General features: G+C 41.3%; 1 protein-coding gene across 8 annotated transcripts; it reads right to left on the reverse strand.

The window, feature by feature from the left end:
• Positions 1–394: 394 nt before the first annotated feature.
• On the reverse strand, positions 395–13,109 carry LOC111960491 (inositol polyphosphate 5-phosphatase K). 8 transcript variants are annotated; one of them, XM_070437973.1, is made up of 15 exons: positions 12,995–13,062; positions 12,722–12,818; positions 9,622–9,727; positions 7,215–7,319; positions 6,904–7,012; positions 6,474–6,590; positions 6,136–6,311; positions 5,850–5,961; positions 5,413–5,522; positions 5,130–5,156; positions 2,659–2,899; positions 2,188–2,325; positions 2,008–2,091; positions 1,827–1,931; positions 395–1,636 (listed from the first exon to the last, which is right to left on the reverse strand). In XM_070437973.1, exons 3-15 carry the CDS (start codon positions 9,714–9,716, stop codon positions 1,556–1,558), a joined length of 1,500 nt encoding a protein of 499 aa, XP_070294074.1. In that variant the 5' UTR covers positions 9,717–9,727; positions 12,722–12,818; positions 12,995–13,062; the 3' UTR covers positions 395–1,555. The 8 variants fall into 8 exon arrangements, with proteins under 8 accessions (XP_070294074.1, XP_070294086.1, XP_070294085.1 ...); XM_070437985.1 differs by lacking the exons at positions 12,722–12,818; positions 12,995–13,062 and adding exons at positions 8,272–8,761; positions 10,829–10,978; XM_070437984.1 differs by lacking the exon at positions 12,722–12,818 and having other exon boundaries at positions 13,043–13,109.
• Between the last annotated feature and the right edge of the window lie 2,787 nt (positions 13,110–15,896).

The following is a 15,896-nucleotide window of genomic DNA, read 5'->3' on the forward strand; positions in this document are numbered from 1 at the left end:
TTGATCAATCAATTTATTTTATAAAGCCCTTTATAACTGTTGGAACTATTTACTTTTATATTTTTCTCTCTTTGACTAAAATGTAAATCAGTTGACTGGTTTAAAATACTTGATKATTTTGATGTTCAGAGACTGTTGTGAATTGTTGTTCCTAATGTCCGTTATTATTATCATCCTAGCATAAATCTTCCAAATACCCGTTAATAAAATGTTTTAAAAAAGCTTTKTTTTTATATTAAATGTATAGTTCTTGTTTCCAGCTAAGACGATAGTTTGTAGATTAAAGTCAACAATCTTATTACAATAACATAAACAGTGTAGACTACATTGTATCAAAGGTTTAAAAATGACTTATTGTATTTCTATTCCAGACTAGTGATAAATGACAGGCATCATCATTTAGAATTTTTTATTTAAGCTTTAAATAGGTTACAGTATAACATTTGTTTTTATTCATTTACCACGTTACTGAGAAAATAGAGCACTCCTAATTTTCAATATACTGTAAAAACAGAATGAAGTGGCTTGAGTAATCTTTCAATGTACAAGCGTTTTCAATAAGCAAATAAAGACATTTGAACAGGTCTCGCTTATGCTGAAATTGGTCAAAGAAAAGTACAAGAAGTTCTATAGATTAAATGTTGATGCGTACAGAACAAGAAAGACTTGCATATTTTTTAAGAATAAGAACAATATAATCATTTTCAAACGCACCAATAAATAATCAAATAGGAATTCCATAGTTTTGTACCAAAGCATCCATTGAACAGTTATTTACTGGTTGTTAACATTGAGGCACTTGTTGAATCCACTGTTTTCTTAGATAACTTTCCATCCCCAATCACACTTACTTGAACCAAAATTACTTCAATAAATACCTAAACCAGTAACGCACATCTATAAAAAGGGCATGGTCATGAATGTGAACAAGAACAAATTGTGCAATATTTTTCTCGGAATGGCATAGCACAGCATAGCACAAAGCGTTTTCTTAGCAGAGGACTAAGTTTGCAAAGGGAAAATGTAAATGTATGAACCATTATTTAAAACAATGTCATATTCATGTATTAACGATACCATTATATGATTGGTCAAATTTTCAAGTGAAACAGCCACYACTCTGAAGTTAATGTTCAACTTCTGTACAACCTACCTGGAACATCTGACAATGTCCAATGAGTTCTGTATCAATCCAGAGACAAAACACACAAAAAAAGCATAAATACACGGAACAAAAACACAACCTTTCCTAAAACGACGCTGCCAATCTCTCTCTGCGACTGATTTTAAAAGCGGGATCAACATCTGAACAGAACTGAAATAACCACTAGGCTACTGTTGCCGCCACAACTGGCAGTGGAGAACAAGACAGAAACAGTTATGATTCATTAAAAACAAAGTGCACTGGCCTATAGTTAAGTAACATTCCATGACTTCAGCAGCACCACAGCTTGCAGATAGGCCACCAAAGGTCAAATGTGTAACAGCATTGACGGACAGACAGTGTTAGTGGGCATGTTTGGTCCAGCAATAAAGTCTGGTCCACTCACAGGTCCTAACTCGCTGTGGCCTTTTCAAGGCCGTCGATGTTCTCCGGTGCTAGACCTTCCTCAACGGCCCCTTTGGACTCTTGTACCTAAAATCAGACGGAGACATTTCTACATTCAAACGGAGAATCTCCAATATTTTTTGTCCAGGAGTTATAGGACTAGGCTGAAGCTGCATCCAGAAAACTGGCCCAAAATGTATGTGAATGCATGAGTGTGCGTATGTATATTCTCTATGTCTGGACTGTTCTTGGTGGCTTACGGTAAACCTGCACTTACCTTAAAGGGTGAGCTAATACCCACAATGCATTGGAGTGTACTGCAGTAATAGCAGAGCACGCACTCCCCTCCCAGCACCGGAATCTCATCCTTGCTCACATAGACCTGGGTAAACACAGAAACATATTCAAGCATCTCCATGTCATCAAACACAAAAGACACACGCACGCAGTCATATTACCTGGGCGAGCTCGTCATTAAACGAGACCTCGTCATCCTTCACCCAGGTGTAGGTAATGTAGTCCGAAACACTCCGGAACCCCACCTGTAACACACAAATACACATCTGTAAAAAGTGCACGTCGATGATACAGTACGACTATGATTGAAAAGAACATCAGAGGGTTAAGTCGACTCTGACCTTGTAGAGGCCTATCCAGTCCCAGGCGCTAGAAGGGAAGGGCTGGAGGGGGCTGTAGATCACCATGGCGTCAAAGTCGGCGCTCCATTCACCCTCGGCACACACGCGCACCAACGGCGTCTCGTACATCTTCCTCAACTACAGTGTGGGGATAGACAGGAGGGAACGACAGAACATATGGAGGGAAGAGGTAGTCAGGATTGGCTAGAGGGTGAAGGAGTATAAAGCAGTATATTTGCATCACACGGTTTCACTATCAAGAGTCACATTGGAAAAGCAGTCCAGAGCCTGTATTCAAAAAGAGCCTCAGAGTAGGAGTGCTGATCTTGGGTCAGTAAGTGTTGCCTCTTAGATCATAATGAATAACATTATATGGACAGGAAGGAACTGGTTTTAGATCAGCACTGCTACTCTTAAGACTGTTCATACGGTCTCAGATGCGGGAATTGGAAATGCCGCTGTCTCAGCCACCTCCAAGGTAAAGATGCCGATGACAGGCTTGTGGTCGCTGACGCCATACTCCATGTTGCTGGTGTACGAGTCCTGCTTGAGTTTCAGAGGGAACTCTTCCTCCTCCTCCTGCTTCTTCTTGGTGTTCTTCTCGTCCAGACCAGAGTCCCTGTCCTCGTCCTTCTCCTCCTCTGGGGGTGTCTCTTTAGGCTTCACCCTCCACAGGATCCGGTCTGTCCAGGCCGGCTTACGCATCTTACCACTGGGCAGACAGACAGACGAGCGGACGGGAGAAGAGACACGGATTTAGTGAGAGAGCGAGAGAAAGAATGATTAAGTCAGAATGGGAGAGATGGAGAGGAACCGGCAAACGGACAAGCGAAGGGATTTAGCGAGAGACAAATAAGATGTGGAGAAACAGAAAGACTGAGTTCCAAATGAACTAGTATATCACTTAGAATGCATGCCCAATACATTGAATCATTCTAGTAGTCTGCTAGTATGGATATCTGAACAAAGCCTGTAAGAGAATGACATGAGAGAGTGTGTTGGAGATGGAGAAAGTATGATGAGGTATCTCATAAGGTAGCTGGATTTCTTTAGCGTTTCCTCCATCTCCGTGTTATTTCAGTCTGCTCGACATGATGGATCAGATTCCGCAGTGCTTGCTTTGTATCCTTTCATATTCCTCATTAGTAGTCTCTCATAGCGGATTAGTTTTCCATTCTGTCTCACTGGGTGACTCATACAGTGAGTACCCTCTCTATTGTACTGATTAGTGCACAGCGGTGGATACCGTAAGTAACGACACTGACACACACAAACACAAGGTGATGCACACACAAACACGTGCGCCCATACAGGAATACATACTGTACAGCTACAGTGCATTGGAAAGTATTCAGACCCCTTTACTTTTGACACACTTTATTACGTTACCGCCTTATTCTAAAATTGATCAAATGTATCGTTTTCCTCATGAATATACACACACAATACCCCATTATGACAAAGCGAAAACAGGGTTTTAGACATTTTTGCAAATGTATAAAACATTTAAAACAGAAATACCTTGTTTAAATAAGTATTCAGACCCTTTGCTATGAGACTCAAAATTGAGCTCAGGTGCATCCTGTTTCCATTGATCATCCTTGAGATGTTTCTACAACTTGATTGGAGTCCACCTGTGGTAAATTCAATTGATTGGACATGATTTGGAAAGGCTCACACCTGTCTATATAAAGGTCCCATGAAGCATGGTGGCAGCATCATGCTGTGGTGATGTTTTTCAGCGGTAGGGACTGGGAGACTAGTCAGGATCGAGGGAAAGATGAATGGTGCAAAGTACAGAGAGATCCTTGATGAAAACCAGAAAAACAGCCAAGACAATGCAGGAGTGGCTTCAGGACAAGTCTCTGAATGTTCTTGAGTGGACGAGCCAGAGCCCGGACTTGAACCCGATCGAACATCTCTGGAGAGACCTGAAAATAGCTGTGCAGCAACGCTCCCCATCAAACCTGACAGAGCTTGAGAGGATCTGCAGAGAATAATGGGAGAAACTCCCCAAATACAGGTGTGCCAAGCTTGTAGCGTCATACCCAAGAAGAGTCAAGGCTGTAATCTCTGCCAAAGGTGCTTCAACAAAGTACTCAGTAAAGGATCTGAATACTTATATAAATGTGATATCCATTTTTATTATTTTATAAATTTGCTAAAATTTTAAAAAACAAAACTGTTTTTGCTTTGTCATTATGGGGTATTGTGTGTAGATTGATGAGGGGGAAAAAAACGAATGAATCAATTTTAGAATAAGGCTGTAACGTAACAAAATGTGGAAAAAGTCAAGGGGTCTGAATACTTTTCCGAATGCTCTGCATATAGCGATTCATTACAACTATATAGTGAACAATCCAAGCAGCAGGAAAGGAGGTTGTGCTGTATATAGCTAGTAACCATGCCTGTTAGAAACTGACAGCTGCTTACGCCCACACAGAGCCAATGGTACAGTCGGCTAGCAAAGCTCCTCTCTCTCCGTATGAGTGCGAATTGTATTGTGGGAGTTAAATGAATTAGGCTTAACAAATCCAGAKCACCGTGTCCACTGAGAATGGCAGCCACCTCCGCACAATGCTGATACGCTTCAATGGAATTTTCCACCGGCTTCATATGCAGAATAAAGCGTATATACCGTTGATATACCGTATGTACTGTTAGAGACAACTGTGTTAGCTGTAGACAACTATGGTATTTATCACACAGCATTCACATCAGCAGAAAACCCCAGAAGCGCATACACACACACAAAGAGAGAGCAAGGTCTGGGGTTCTGTAGGCACCATTTTGTGGGAGAGAGAGGCATTTTGACTTTCCATTGCAAAAATCTTTCCGTCACTGCCTTGCAACCGTTTTAGTGGGCTTATTGTGCAGGAGCAGAATACTGCTTAAGGGGGATTAGGGGGGGCATTAAGAGAGGGGTGTTTTGAGCAGCTTACTGGAAACCAAGCCATGTCCCGTGGGGCCTGTGAAGTCGAAAGAGAGCAGAGTTGAGCATTTGAAAAAAATGATGTCTTGTAAGGAGAGCAGGAGCAGCTCAGTAAAAGCACGCAGAAAAGATGACACAAAAGTGACAAGTCTGAAAGAGTGATGCTTTATAGAGCCAAAGACTAATACAGATCAGGAGAGAAAGTGTGTGTGTCAGTGACTGTGTTTGTGCACGCATAACTCGATATGTGTGCGAGTGTGCCCATACGCCTATGATTGCACGTCAGCCATTACCTGCTGTCATAGCAGTCAGAGAACCTGTCGAATTTGTAGGTTGGTTGAAAGTCCAGAGGTCCCTCGTCAAACTCCTGCAGGAGAGCCTCCGTCTTCTTCATCATGGTCAGCTGATACAGCCACACGGAATGACAACAAAAGCATTACATTCAACATCCTCAGGAAATACGATGGCGGCATCCCGAATAGCACCCTATTCCCTTTATAGTGCACTACTTGCACTTCTTTTGGATCAGAGCCCTATGGGCCCTGGTCAAAAGTAGTGCACAATGAAGTGAACAGGGTGCCATTTGTACATCCCATGTCTTACATGCATGAAAACAAGACAGCTAACTGTACGTGTGTAAAATGAAAAGCCACGGTCCCTTCTCCAATCTATGTATAGTACTGTATTGTCCAAGATAGAGCAAAACAAATGCAACCCTCATGAGTCTGACCTGGTCTTTGCTCCACAGCAAGTTGAACTTATGGCTGGTGATGCAGTTGCGCAAAAAATGCATGCCGTGATCTTGGATGCGGAAGTTCAAATCCCCAAACCAAAAGACCAGCCTGAGAGAGAGAGAGAGAGAGAGGGGCCAATGTGAACATTCAACACAGAGAGAGCACAGTAGTACTTAAAATCATATTACAAGCAGATGTCAAGCTCCTCCATTTATAATACCGAAGCAGCAACTGTGTGAATATAGGAAAACACACACTCAACTGCGTTTAATGTATACTGACTTGTGGTCGAGGATTTGCGGTGTCTTTTTGGGGTCGAAGGTCTGCGTGTCCAGGATGTACTCGAACTCGTCGACGCGCTGCGAGGCGTACTGCATGTGTGCCGCCAGGTGACAGTTGAGGAAGCAGAGCATGTGGCCGTAGAAAGACAGGCGGATGGACACCCCGCCTTTATTCCCCTGTTGGGCACAAGGTCAATCAATCAAATTTATGAAAAGCCCTTTTTTACGTGAGGCTCACACACAATGCCTTATAGGTGCATTTATGACACTTTTAGTGCATTATAACACTCGCTATAAGCTGTCATAATAACTAATAACATCCCCTGAGCCTGATCTTACCCAGTAGCCGGAGATGCCTGTGCGAGAGTAGGTGTCCTGGATGTCTCTAATGAATGGAACGTGGGCCAGTTTGGAGAAGAACAGCAGTAGGAGGCCCTGCATGCGGATGGAGGACACCTGCAACACAACAAGATAGCAGACACCCTGAGATCGCTTCATCTAAACCTGGCCTATTTTCAGGCTCTTTAAGTATCCTGGAGAAAGACAAAAAGGCAGAATCAGAAGTGTGGAAGCAGAGTGGCACATAACAAGCAAATGATATTACTTTGAAAGACAAGGAGGTGAAAATAAACTGAGGACAAACTATGTTGGGAGCACATTCTTCTGTTGCCTCAGACTAAGGTTGGTGGCATGAAACTAGTTAAAACCGGTCTATGGTGCTGGAGTGGTATTATTAGTGTTATGAAGTCATATTGTCCCACTGTTGTACCTTCAGGTAGCCTCGTGGTGCCAGGCTGGACATGAAGAGATGGCTCCAGGAGTCCTCAACGGCTATGTCTATGATGAACCTGTGAGGAGCAGAGTACACCTCCTGGAGACTATAAAACACACACACACACACACACACACACACACACACACACACACACTATTGTTGCCTGTAACATTAGTATTATACAAATAAACTTACTGAAGCATTTTCACCATACCACTTAGAAAAAAATATATATTTTCCTGTCATGCCATTGTACTGTGTCTTAATCAATATCCAATCAGCATGCAGTAGCTCCGCAACCCCACCCAATCACGTAGAGGTCTGGGGTCTTTGGGGAGTTCAGGTGAAGCAAGGAGCTGATATCATCTGGAGGATCAGCTGTAGCAACATTCCACGTGACCATGTGAAGCCTGGAGGGATCGAGAGAGAGAGAAAGAGAGGGAGTGGTTAGAGAGGGGGCGATGGAAAGCAAGAGAGAGCAAGAAAGGGAGAGGGAGCGAGAGCGAGAGAGTACAGCAGATCATGATTCACTTGCACAGCAGTTTTCCACAAAACTCATTTGAGCAAAAGCCTGACAAATGGGACTGCAACTTTCAGAAGCTTATTTAGTTACACAACAACATCATGTTTAGCCAGTCTTGAATGGACAGTGGTGGTTGATGAAGCCTATTCATATCTCTAACCGTAGCCTATATCAATTCAGATACTGTGAATGAAGAACACTTCTCAACGAGAAACTAAGCCAATCCCTTTCCATGTCCTAAGCACAGGATGAATTGAACACTGAACATTGACTTATGATCTCTATGGTTCTAACATCATAACCTTTCAGTTCTGTTAACAAAAGGGCATTTTGTGTTATCAAATCCAAAAAAAGATAAGCATGCCAGAGATTACGATCCAGAACGGAAGAGACCGCCACACACTGCCTGCTCTGAGCTCAAGAGGCTGATCAAACAAGGGTCCACTCCAAAGCCTTAAAATCAAGACATGAAAAACATGTCTAACTTCTCCACCAACTCAGACCCTCTGCACTCAGATAAAGACAGACAAATTTGGACTAAAATGGGGAAGTCATTGCTGTACATTTTAGTCAAGAAGAATCATTAGTATCTAGTCTTACGATACTTTGTGTTCATCAACTAAACCCTTGCAACGAAGAACCATATGCAATGCATTTTGATTAAAAACAAATCATATGATGTTATAAAGACAGAGAAAGTGGAAGTCAAGTTGAAATAAGGCCAAAGAGAACAGAAAAGAGGAACCCTGCAAAGCCTATCATGTCCACCTGAAGTTCTCTTTCTTGAGCCGGTTGGCCCTTTTACCACAGATGAGGAAGGTGTTGTCCAAGCTGCCTACCATCTGCTCTTGGAGCTGGGGCGAGGGGTCCAGGTCATCCACGCAGGTCATGAGCTGGGCGAGGCGCTGGCGCAGCAGCAGGCGGCTGCCCGAGGACAGGTTGGCAGAGCCTCCGGGCGAAACGAACAACCGGCGGGTCTCATCCATTGTGGGTGATCTTCTGGAAGGAATCTCAGTGTCGGGAAGAGAGGAAGAAAATATGGAGAACTAAACTGTTGCGATGAGCAGTTCAGAAAGGCAGGTGATTCTTCCTTGTTTACAAGGGGAACATTTCACTGCAGATCATTAGTTTGTCCTTTAATGGAGATTTGGATACTTGAATATTTGCAGAGATCATAGGCAGGGTCTTCTACAGTGGTCTAACTGCAGATGTATGTCCTTGGTGATTCTTTCTTGTTCCAAGATCCATCAAAGGGAGACCTTCATCACAGCACTTCCCCTTGGCATCATGTGAGAGTCTGAATTTGATATGAAAGACCATACCGAACTCCTGCTGTCACAAAAGCACAGAAATGGCTACAGATTCACCAAAGGTCCTGTCTTGGAATTCCTTACGGTATAACAGGTGGAAGAAGAGCAGCTAGGACATATCTAAAGACTAATGTATACTTTAGACGGAGCAATGATGCCTTACATAAAATCCAGCCTCTGGAAGTGAATGAGAGACATGAGAATATTTTTGGAGGGTCTGAAGTAGACTGAGAAGGATTACGGGCTAAGCAGAATCAAGAAGGGGCCACATGAGACCCACTATGTGAAAACAACCCCTTAATGTTAACTTAGTCTGTAATAATTTGCTTAACACCAGTCCACAATGACAAAACTTTGAGCAAGGCTTAAAGAGAAACACAAAGTGGCAGTGGTGGTGGTAGACTTTGGGGCCCAATCATCTGCTTTACTGAACTTTCCTCTGATTTGGAAAGAGTGACGTGGAATATTTCTCTAATATGTGTGGGAATGCAATGCACTGCCAAACCTAATCACAATAATACTAATGTATTATGCTCTCAGCTTTGTATTGGGTGCTGGCACTGGCAGACAATGTGAGGTTAAACTGTGTTCTGTCTGGGGGAATACAGACCTAATAAGGAAATAGTATGCCTGTGTGCATGCACTAGAATTACATTTTTGAATTGCCTGCACAGATATCAGATAACTAACAATCCAACCATGTGCAGTTCTTTGTCAGTTCAAATGCAATGCTGCCTGCATTGCTGAATATGACTCTGGGTGTGCAGTGTCCATTGACCATAAACAAATTAAATGTGCAGTGGCTCCTTAAGCACAAAACATGTTCTCTAATCAAAGTTGTTAGCCGGAGCTCATATGACCACAAGGAGACATTCAAACCTGAAAGTGTCTTTGTTGCAGCAGTTCTCCTCCATGCTGACTGAGTTCTTGACTTGTGACTGGGGGTCTTCTTTGGTATCATCGTCATTCTCCATAATCTCACCAGCTGCAAAATCATGGAATTATGATAACGTTACAAACAACAAACTCATGGAATCATGATAACGTTACAAACAACAACAAACAACAAATGACATGAAAGCACAGCAATATGTTGTCTGAATAAAATAAAAAAGTATTGAATGTCAAGACAGGAACCCTAGCTTGCTAGCTAGTGTGAAATAGGGTCCACTGCTCATGACGTCATTTCTAGTGGTGTAAAGTACTTAAGTAAAAATACTTTAAAAAGTACTACTTTAGAAGTTTTTGGGGGTATCTGTACTTTACTATTTATATTTTTGACAACTTTTACTTCACTACAATCCTAATGACAATATTGTACTTTTTACTCCATATATTTCCCTGATACCCAAAAGTACTCGTTACATTTTGAATGCTTAGCAGGAGAGGAAAAAGATCAAATTCACACACTTATCAAGAGAACATCCCTAGGTCATCCCTAGTACTGCTTCTGATCTGGAGGACTCACTAAACACAAATGCTTCATTTGTAAATTAATGTCTGAGTGTTGGAGATAGCCTCAGGCTATCCGTAACTTTAAAAATACAAGAAAATGGTGCTGTCTGGTTTGCTTAATATACGGAATTTGACATTATTTATACTTTTACTAGTACTTTTGATACTTAAGAATATTTCAAAACAGATACTTTTAGACTTTTACTCAAGTAGTATTTTACTGGGTGACTTTCACTTTTACTTGAGTCATTTTCTATTAAYGTATCTTTACTTTTACTCTTGTATGACAATTGGGTACRTTTTCCACCACTGGTAATTTCGGATATCAATATTTGCTAACCTAACTCCCCTGCTAACTAGCTTGATCGTTACAGTATATAGTAGTTGCATGCAAACAACACTCTGAATTGCAAACGTTCAACGTTACATTGTGTTCTCTGAATTGACATTTCGGAATGTTAGGAATGTTTTTACACATTAGATGAGAAGTTAGCTACCCCAGTTATTAGCTAGCAATTAACGTAGTTCCTTTAAATTAGCTAGCTAACGTTAGCTAGCTATTGTATCTGTGTTTAGGATTACAACCGATTAAAATATAGAACAAATAATACATTTACAATGTTCTTACTACCTGGTAATGCCTGTTGTTTTGTCGTAGCCTACTCTCATTCGGATTACAGACATTTGCACGAAAAATGGCAATTGGGTGAGATTACGCAACACACTTTGTTTACGTTTTGCACATGCACTTCCTCAAAGAAGATAGCCGAGTGGCCGCGCTTCTTCTTCTACTTCTATGGTGTTATGGCAGCCCGCAAACAAGCATTAGAGGTGAATGCCCCCACCTACTGTATGGATGGTAAACTATATAAAAAAAATATTCATTATAGGAGAGGGGTAAAAACGACCTCATACAAAAATAAACACATTCCAATTCGAGTCACATCCCGACACAGGCTCAGGGGCCTGTGAGGGCAGAACATCCTTTGACASGATTTTATGCAACGCCTTGGCTGAGTCCCAAAAAACGTTCTGCTGCACTCACAATGATTCCAATTTTCTTTGATTTCTTCTTTGTTTGTGCTGTGAAGTTTATGACCATTGCAATAAACGCTACGAAGTCCACCTTTTTCACAAGTAATATATCAGGAGCCCTTGATTGCCGAGAAACATTCACTGGTGCAGTCTCCACAGTTGCAGCATATAACCTCATCTGACATTTGATATTCTTCCCATCTGCATACACTTGATACATGCCCAAATCTTTGTAGGGGCTTGTGCACATAAGCGCTTACATGGTATGTCATAAAGCTTTACATGAGAAGGGAGAGACTTATCAAAAACAATAATTTGGATGAAGTGGGTTTCCTTACTCCATCCACCATACATGTCAGTCGGCCTGCACCAATCACTTCACCTACTTCCTCAGGTATATTATCTGCATCCCAAGAGATAACACCCTTGACCGGCACCCTGCTTTGGAAATACATATACAAAACATTCCATTCAAAAATCTTTTGGAGGCAGAATGCAAGCTTCTTCCGTTCCGCGGACACACAGAAAATCTGAATAAGATCAGCTCTTGTGACTCTCACATATGCCACCTCACTCTACGCATCCATGATACGTTACTCTTCGTGACTTCAAACGGATCTCCCAGGTAATATTGATCCAAGACTCCTACTATAAACAAATCTAGGAATATCTTAGTTTCTATCACAACGTCACTTAATTAGTTTCCTTTCTTTTTCACGATTGTAGCCCATTCGTTCTCACGCTCATCTTTACCCACCCGCCATCACTTTCAAACAGAACATACATTTCCGTRATGTCAAATCAAAGTTTATTTGTCACGTGCGCCGAATACAACAGGTACACCTTACAGTGAAATGCTTACTTACAGGCTCTAAACAATAGTGCGAAAAAAAGGCATGTGTGTTTTTTTTGTGAGTGTGTGTGTGTAGGTAAGTAAAGAAATAAAACAACAGTAAAAAGACATTTGAAAATAACAGTAGCAAGGCTATATACAGACACCGGTTAGTCAGGCTTATTGAGGTAGTATGTACATGTAGGTATGGTTAAAGTGACTATGCATATATGATGAACAGAGAGTAGCAGTAGCGTAAAAAGAGGGGTTGGCGGGTGGTGGGACACAACGCAGATAGCCCGGTTGGCCAATGTGCGGGAGCACTGGTTGGTCGAGCCAATTGAGGTAGTATGTACATGAATGTATAGTTAAAGTGACTATGCATATAAGATAAACAGTCATCTTCCCTACAGTACTTCCTCGATGAGTGAGGGTAAGTGAGGTCAGGTCAGAGGGACCATTCTAGCCAATGAGAGGGCAGGTACGCGTGTGAACAACAGGCACAACAAAGTKGTTTTTCTCAAAGTTGACAAAATGCCACATGCAACCTCTTATATCAGTACATTTTTAACTGACTAAACATCACAAAACCTATACTCTTATCAAATAATTTAACACTCTCGCATAGACCTCCATACAAAAAAGGGCTTATCTCACATAGACAGATTTTGGGCGGAGTAAATCCTCTCACTTCGCCTCTTCCTCAACTCCGTCAGTGCCACAATTCTTGAATAAACGCTATGGAGCCAGATAGCTGCCAAAAGGTTGAACGTACGTATTGTTAGGATCGTAAGAAAATCCATACGTAAATTGTTAGGATCGTAAGAAAAACCATTGTGAAACATGAAACGGAACTGTTCAATTAGATCTGTAAAACGTACAAACCTTATGTTACGACTATGAATGAACATTTACAAGATAAATTCTTACTTTATGTCTCCCTTTACTCGGTTACAGATCTTTTTTATACATACAAACRTTTGTCAGGAATGTGGCATCTGCAAAGGACATGAACCGAACGTAGCTAGTCGAAGTTAGCTAGTCAACCAAGCACTTTTAGCCCTGACGTTAGAGTTGCTTTACAGCTTCCGGTTTAATTTCCAAAATAACAGTTTAGAGCTTGTGTTAGAACGGCATTCGATAACAACGTTATATCAGTAGAGAATTATACTTTAAAAGACACAGAAGAGCTTTGTCTAGAATAACCGCCTGTGCTGCATAATATAAAGTAAATATGATTTAGGCCAGGCCTACTCCACTGTCTAAATAATCCATGCTGTTGTGTGCTATTTAATGGCCAAATAATTTCATAATTGATTTTTATAGCCGCGTGGGGCTAACTATGGTGATCATGTAACCTGGTGAATMACACGTTTTCCAGTATTTGGGAGCACAGACTCTAGGCTTTATATTAGGCATTTTGACTGTTGTATTTGCGAATTCCACTTGTACCCCATCACACAGAGGCTATATCCATATCAATAAATGAGATAGAACAAAATATCGATTAAGTCTAGGCTATAACCTGTCCTGAGCGAAATAGCCAAGGGGTCCCAAATGGTCAAGACTATCAACAGCCTATTCAACAAAGGGATATGTTCTATCTTCTTTGATGTAGTTCCTATTACAACTCAGACAAATGACTGAATGGATGACATACTGACTGGCTGAACTGAATGAAGGATGAATTAAACGTTCAAATATGTTGGAATTATGAGTTGCATGCATGTGCTGCACTTTTTGTCTAGTAGGCAAATAGGCCTAGATTAGGGTATGACTATGGCTGCATGCCTCCAGAAGAGCATCTTCTGAGGCTGAGGGGTGCTTTTCCGAAGGCGCATGGTGCTGCATGGAGATCACAAGCTCTTCAACCGGGCAGCAGTGTCGCAATGGAGGGAATAACCTATACGGAGACTACCTAAGACCACCGCAACAGAGTTATTGTAAAGTGTGGGAATATGCTTATGCCAGACTTAGCCTACGTTTAACCTCTCCCTTGTTCATTTCAAAGTCCGTATGTTCATGACCCCGATTCATCTAAATCATGTCAAATTATTTTGAATTCATATTAACCCCTCCTACAAAATATGCTTTGGCAAGATTTTGAGTGATGAAATACACCACCGGTCAAAAATCTTAGAACACCTACTKATTCAAGGGTTTTTCTTTATTTMAACTATTTTCTACATTGTAGAGTAATAGTGAAGACATCAAAACTATGAAATAACACATATGGAATCAGGTAGTAACCAAAAAAGTGTTAAATCAAAATATATTTTGTATTTGAGATTCTTCAAATAGCCACCCTTTGTCTTGATGACAGCTTTACACACGCTTGGCATTCTCTCAACCAACTTCACCTAGAATGCTTTTCCAACAGTCTTGAAGGAGTTCCCACATATGCTGAGCACTTGTTGGCTGCTTTTCCTTCACTCTGCGGTCCGACTCATCCCAAACCATCTCAATTAGGTTGAGGTCAGGGGATTGTGGAGGCCAGGTTATCTGATGCAGCACTCCATCACTCTTCTTCTTTGTAAAATAGCCCTTACACAGCCTGGAGGTGTGTTGGGTCATTGTCCTGTTGAAAAACAAGTGATAGTCCCACCCAGCGCAAACCAGAAAGGATGGCGTATCGCTGCAGAATGCTGTGGTAGCCATACTGGTTAAGTYTGCATTGACTTCTAAATAAATCAGTGTCAACAGCAGTTAACTCTAATGAACTTGTCCTCTGCAGCAGAGGTAACTGTGGGTCTTCCTTTCCTGTGGCGGTCCTCATGAGAGCCAGTTTCATCATAGCACTTGATGGTTCTTGTGACTGCACTTGAATGTTCTAGATTGACTGACCTTTATGTCTTAAAGTAATGATGGACTGTCGTTTCTCTTTGCTTATTTGAGCTGTTCTTGCCATAATGTGGACTTGGACTTTTACCAAATAGGGCTATCTTCTGTATACCCCCCTACCTTATCACAACGGATTGGCTCAAACGCATTAAAGGAAAGAATTTCCACAAATGAACTTTTAAGGTACACCGGTTAATTGAAATGCATTCCAGGTGACTACCTCATGAAGCTGGTTGAGAGAATTCCAAGCGTGTGCAAAGCGGTCAAGGCAAAGGGAGGCTATTTGAAAAATCTCAAATATATTTTTATTTATTTAACACTTTTTTGGTTACGACATTATTCCATATGTGTTATTTCATAGTTGATGTCTTCACTATTATTCTACAATATAGCAAATAGTAAAAAACCCTTGAATGAGTAGGTGTCCAAACACTTTTGACCGTTAGTGTACATTTAAAAAAATGAGTGGCAAAGACTCCAGTGGTCATGCATAATTCACAGATTCAACAAACATCTATTATTATTTKATTATTCCTGGTATATACTACTGGGTATGATTGCAGACAGAGCCCAGAGAATGGGATGGTGCAATATTGAATTAGTCATTTTGATAAGGTGCATGCATGGGGATGTCCACATCAACCAGTGATATGCCCATGCTGTAAAGATACACCAAGTGGACTGAAACTTCCCTGTTGTAGGCATAATACAGCTAGTGCTATCGAGACATGCGCTGGCAAACAAATCTATTACATTAGCTACTTAAATGTGAAGTAAACTCAGCTGAGGAGTAATAGAGAATGAAGACTTTACTTGAAAACGTGCAGGATACCTCTTTCTGGTTTCCCTGACTTCAGTTTTTAAAATGTTATTTAAAAATACTGTGTTATTCTTGTTCGCATAGCACTCTTCAAAGGGCGTTTGGTGTACGTTTTTTTGTTTGTTGGCGAGAACTGCCAAAAACTCTAAAAGGTATGTTAGTCTGTAATCG

This window comes from Salvelinus sp. IW2-2015, linkage group LG4p, assembly GCF_002910315.2.
Source record: "Salvelinus sp. IW2-2015 linkage group LG4p, ASM291031v2, whole genome shotgun sequence".
Lineage (NCBI taxonomy): Eukaryota > Metazoa > Chordata > Actinopteri > Salmoniformes > Salmonidae > Salvelinus > Salvelinus sp. IW2-2015.